The sequence below is a fragment of the Nesoenas mayeri genome, assembly GCF_963082525.1.
Source record: "Nesoenas mayeri genome assembly, chromosome: 3".
NCBI classification, from domain to species: domain Eukaryota; kingdom Metazoa; phylum Chordata; class Aves; order Columbiformes; family Columbidae; genus Nesoenas; species Nesoenas mayeri.
Window position 1 is genome coordinate 7,939,993 of NC_137544.1, and position 5,688 is coordinate 7,945,680.

Genomic DNA, 5,688 nt, shown 5'->3' on the forward strand with positions numbered 1-5,688 from the left:
TCCCCCAGCTTTTCCTTTTGGGTTCTCCCCCACCCAAAGTCTCCTTGAGGGACGGGTGGTGAAAGGAGCCACTTTGCCTCCTCCCCGCCTTGAAGGGACGCCTGGCTGATAGCCCAAGCGGCTTCCCTGTGAGGCAGCAGCCACAGGAACCCTGCACCCTTCCCTTAGGTGTGGGAAAGCCCCACAGGAGCCAAGGCGAGCTCAGCGCCTCCCTTTTGAAGCCGCGGGAGGGAAGCGTCACCACCCACAGCCCCGCTTCACGCTCGGCGTCACTTTGTCCCGCCGCGCTCGCCGTAGCCGCGCTGTGCGCAGGCGCCGAGAGGCCGGAAGCGGCCGCAGTCGCTATGGCAGCCGCCTGCGGGAGGCTATGGCGGCGGAACGCGGGGGTGTTGGGCCTCGCCGCCCGGCCCGCCAGTGAGCACCAACCGTAACCCCTCATCCCCCGCTGCCCGCCCCCTTCTCCTGCCCGCGGCGGACAGCGGCTGCCCGCGGGCCCTCAGCGCGCCTCGTGTTTGCCCAACAGTGTGGGGGTGTCCTCGGGTGCTTTGCGGGGCTGGGATCTGGGACTGCGCCACTGCTGGGGGCCGTTGGGCTTGGAAACACGGAGGGGTTTAAAGTATTTTATTGTTTTCTGCAGGGTGTCTTTCTCTGTCGGGGTGTCGAATTAGCAGCGATGGAAAGCCGGCGAAATTTCAGCCGCCTCCAAAGCCCGTCATTATTGACAAGCAGAAGCAGAGGGAGGAGAGGAGGTGGGTACAGGGCCTGGTGCTTCTCACAGGGGGCTTGTGTTCAGGTCTGCCGGCTGGTAAGAGCAGCAAAAGTCGGTTAGAAACCCGACTAGGCCTCGGGTAACAGGAACTCAATAGAGACCTTGATAGGCAGGTGGTTGTGTGAGCGCCTCCTTAAAGCTCCAATGTGTTACTCAGTAAAAAGTGTTTGCAAAGTTCTAGCTGAAATATGCTTTAAAAAAAACTTTAAAAAAATAACAATTAAATAAACAACACAAAAAAAAAAAAAAAACCTGATGTGTTCTAGAGTTCTTGAAAGCAGTGAAACAGGAAAAAAGAATGTGTGCCAGTAAAGATTTGCAAATTTGGGGTTGATGTGTGAGGTTTTTATCTGTTAGAGGAGTGCATCTCTTCATGTGGCACCACCTGCATCTGCCTTTGACTTAGACCTCAAATCAACTGTGTTATTCGTGAAATGGAGTTGCAAAATGCTTTTGTTTTACACTTATAAAAGTTTGCATTTTCTTCTAGGTTCTTGAGCCCTGAATTTATACCACCCAGAGGCAGAATAGATCCTCTTAAATTATTTCTGGAAAGAAAGGATATGATACAGAGACGGAAAGTCTTCAACATCCCAGAGTTCTATGTTGGTCAGTAACAGCGTTAGAATGTTCATAATTTCGTCAGTATTTTTTGTCGGGTGGGATGTTAAAAGTGTGGTTGTGTGTTGCAGAATATCATACAGAGCATCACAGTGTCAGGTATGTTAGTTCAACTAGTCTGTATTTCTATACATACTGCTTTATATTTTAATTTCATATTTACATCCAGTTTCCATTAAAAGTATAATACTAGTGTGTTTCTTATGTGCTTTTTTTCAATCCTGGCACTTTAGCATATGATTTGCCAGTAAAGCTCAAGAAAGAAAAATACATTAGATTATTTGTATTCAGTTTGGATAACGAAGAGTAAAAAATAAAAGGTAGAGGTGTAAAGGTGAAGGAGCTTCATAGTTAACCTGCAAAATCACTTTAGCATATATTAATTTAGGTCACATTAGAAGTTTATTCTGTTCCTGGTGGCTTTCATGGAAAATAAAACATGTTCAAAATGTACCAAATATGTGCACTTTGTGAATCTTTCCCCACCTTTTGGTATGTGTTTACTTGAACAGTCTATTTTAATTTTATTTATTGGCAGGCAGTATACTAGCTGTTACTACTGCAGATCCGTACGCCAACAACAAAACCAACCGGTTTGTAGGCATCTGCATTCAAAGAGGTGGAAAAGGACTCGGCGCTACCTTTGTCCTCCGAAATGTTATAGAAGGCCAAGGTGGGTTTTTAACTGTGCTAATTATGCTGGAGACGTTAAGCAACAAATGTTGAAGTTTTATGTGAAGGGATATCTGGTGTAGAAATTTAGTCTGTGGAGAGGATGACAGTAAAGTGAAATAGTGAGTCTGCCTCCTAGGGGATACTGCAAGTTCGACACTGTATAGAATCACAGAATAGTTTGGGTTGGAAGGGACCTTCAAAGCTCATCCAGTGCCACCCCTGCCATGAGCAGGGACATCTTCACCCAGATCAGGTTGCTCAGAGCCCCGTCCAGCCTAGCCTGGGATGTCTCCAGGGATGGGGCATCCACCACCTCTCTGGGCAACCTGGGACAGTGTTTCACCACCCTCAGTGTAAAAAATGTCTTCCTTATGTCTGGCCTGAATCTCCCCTGTTTTAGTATACAACCACTACCCCTTGTCCTATCACAACAGGCCCTGCTAAAAAGTCTGTTCCCATCTTTCTTATCGGCCTGTTTTAAGCACTGAAATGGCACAATAAGGTCTCCCCAGAGCCTTCTCCAGACTCAACAACCCCAACTCTCAGCCTGTCTTCACAGCAGAGCTGTTCCAGCCCTTGGATCATACATGGAACTGCTTAGTAAATTTTTATATATATACTTAGTGATTTTTAGATCTCCATTCCAAGGAGACTGAGCATGATCTGCTATTGTGGTGCTTATATTTGAGCCTGGGCAGCTTGTTGCTAGCCATGTGAATATTATATTAGCCTGGTTTGAGCATTGGGTGTTTGAATGAACTGGAGCCATATGTGTGAACTGTTTAACACACAGCAGATTAGCAGAGTTTTGTAATAGGTTTGTATTCTGTTTTATGATAAAAATTGGGAGAGGTGCAAATACTGGTGTTCTGAGAGCAAGTAAAAAGTGGGGGGAATGTCTCTTTATTTCATTGTATGTGTAATGTATATAGAAAGTAACAGCTATTGTAACCAAAAGGGAGTAAAGTTTAAAAACTAAGCTTGTCTTCCTTAAATTTAAGCCACTCAGTGTTTCTTAAGCCATTCTGTTATCCAAGGCTTAACTTACAAAAGAAATCTGCATTTCCCTGTGCAGACACAATGCACATGTAGAATCACACATGCCCACAGCACTGTTAGTTCTTTGTATAAGTAAAAAGCAGTTCTTGAATAATACAGGAATGTGTGACACTGAAGAAATTTGGTGTTAGCATTTCTGATGTATTCCATTCATTAAACCAGACTTTCTGTCTCTTAAGGTGTTGAAATATGTTATGAACTGTACAGTCCTCGAATCCAGGCGATCGAGGTTCTGAAGCTGGAAAAGAGGCTGGATGACAACCTGATGTACCTGCGAGATGCCCTCCCTGAATATAGTACTTTTGATATAAATATGAAACCTGTGTCTCTTTTAGACCATGAAGAAATTCCTGTAAACAAGGTAGGAGCTGCATGTTTCAAAAGCAGGGGATCATATGTGCTGTCCTGCTAGGCTGCTAAAGGGCTCTTTGCTACATTAGTAACCAGCGTGACACAAGTATACAAAATAAGGCAAGTCTTTGTGTTATTTTTATAGTGAAAGAATGATGAGGATGGAAACATCTACCATCCTCAGTCGTTAATTTAGAAGACATGCAAGCAGTAGTAGCCTTCGCATGCCTCTATATGACACGTGTAAACGTTCATGTTGTTACTGATCTGGGAGTGACACAGGTGTCAGAAGGGAGGGTAAGATTGGAAGAGTCACTGAAAATCTGTGTCTCAGAGAACATCTGGAAAGCAGCAGACCCTGTCAAGGAGTGTTGTCTAGTAGCTCAGTAACTTACAGTGATCGTTCCTCCCTTTGCCTGTGATGCTACTTTTATTTTTCCTTAATAAAGAACAGAATAGAACTACAGAGGATGACTTAACTTCACTTTATGTGCCAATTTAAGGACTGGGTAATAAATCAAGACTTAAAAGTTTTGCAAGATATAACAGTCACGTGGACACAAAATATTCCTTTTCTCTTAACAGTGTAAAGCAGTAGTTCCTTAACATACTGACAAATTGGTCTGTTTTCTCTTCTGTTAAAGCAGCAGTTGTCTCACCTTTTGCTAAGCTCACAATTAAAATTCTGATTACTTAATACCTTTTAATTTATTTTTTTAATCTTTCACCCTAGCTGCAAGTACGAATGAAACCTAAACCATGGTCAAAACGGTGGGAAAGGCCAAAATACAACATAAAAGGAATAAAATTTGAGTTACCTGAAGGAAAAATGAGAGAAGCACAGAAGTGGAGCCAGCCGTGGCTGGAGTTTGATATGATGCGAGAATATGATACTTCAAAAATAGAGGAGAAAATTTGGAAAGAAGTGAGTGAAGAGCTTAAAAAATAGTGACAGATTTTGTAGTCTAGGAAATACTGAGAAAAGTATTATTTACTTTGAATGTACTGAATGGATTATTACTTGTCAAGTTTTGTATATACACAGGCAAAATACACAATAAAGTTAACCTTTCCAGAAAACTTTAAAGTGTACAAACTTTTGTAGCTGGACATTCACTTTCTATTCCTGAAAACAGCCACTCTTTTTTTTTTTCTGAGGAGTGTAATGCTTGTGTTCACCCCTTCTCCAGAAATGAGAAGCCTCCTTTTTAAAATTACAGTTAACAAGGGGTGGTTTGGATCACCCATGCAAGTTTGTTGTGTTACTTCTAAATAGTTCTGTTACTTCTCTCTTTACAGTCTGGGTAGTGGCCAGTTGTAGAAGTGCTTGACTCATGACTTCAGAAATGGGCTACAGCAGGGAAGCAGTTATGTCTGAGCCAAACATACGTTCTGAGAGTAAGTGCTCTTTAGTCTACCCATTAAAAACAAAAAATTCTGATCATAGAATCATTTTGGTTGGAAAAGACCTTTAAGGTCATCAAGTCCAATTGTTAACCAAATGATCAGATCCACCTCTAAGCCATGTCCCTAAGAATCTCATCTACATGTCTTTTAAACACCTCTACCACTGCCCTGGGCAGCCTGTTCCAATGCCCAACAACTTTTTCCATGAAGAAATTTTTCCTAATATCCAATCTGAACCTTCCTTGGTGCAACCTGAGGCCATTTCCTCTTATCACTCGTTACTTGGGAGAAGAGACCAACCCTCTCCATGCTACAACCTCCTTTCAGGTAGTTGTAGACAGTGAGAAGTTCTCCCCTCAGCCTCCTTTTCTCCAGGCTGAACAGCCCCAGGTCCTTCAGCTGCTCCCCATCACACTTGTGCTCCAGATGCTTCACCAGCTTCATTGTCCTTTGGACACTCAGTAACAGAGCAGTAATACTCATCTGTCAACAGAGCAGCAGATACAAATGCTCTGAAATCCCAGTTTGAAGAAGTGAGCCAGTTTAAGCCCAATCACACGAACTGGTGTAAGATGCATGAAGAAGCACTCAGTGTCCAAGCAGGTTCTCAATTCTGGAACAGTAGGTTTCGTAAAACTATCTCCATAGTAGAAGCACACAAGGGGCTCTGAGCTCAAGTGGTAGCCACCTTCCCATGCTTACAAGTCATTACAAGTCACCTTTCTACCAGAAAAATAAAAAACATCCACAGAGCTAAATTGTGATAGAACATCTGTTCCATTTTTGTAACAGCAGAAAGCTGGTTG

General features: G+C 43.1%; 1 protein-coding gene across 1 annotated transcript; it reads left to right on the forward strand.

The window, feature by feature from the left end:
- Positions 1-320: 320 nt before the first annotated feature.
- Positions 321-4,645, forward strand: MRPL19 (mitochondrial ribosomal protein L19). The gene is made up of 6 exons (XM_080341889.1): positions 321-414; positions 638-749; positions 1,260-1,378; positions 1,929-2,063; positions 3,304-3,485; positions 4,209-4,645. Exons 1-6 carry the CDS (start codon positions 345-347, stop codon positions 4,422-4,424), a joined length of 834 nt encoding a protein of 277 aa, XP_080198015.1. The 5' UTR covers positions 321-344; the 3' UTR covers positions 4,425-4,645.
- Positions 4,646-5,688: the final 1,043 nt, after the last annotated feature.

Bases quoted from the DNA above. Each gene is read 5' to 3' on its own strand.
- MRPL19 (XM_080341889.1), top strand. From the start codon at position 345: ATGGCAGCCGCCTGCGGGAGGCTATGGCGGCGGAACGCGGGGGTGTTG. The intron at 415-637 runs GTGAGCACCAAC...TGTTTTCTGCAG, and splicing joins CCTCGCCGCCCGGCCCGCCA to GGTGTCTTTCTCTGTCGGGG. The intron at 3,486-4,208 runs GTAGGAGCTGCA...CTTTCACCCTAG, and splicing joins AAGAAATTCCTGTAAACAAG to CTGCAAGTACGAATGAAACC.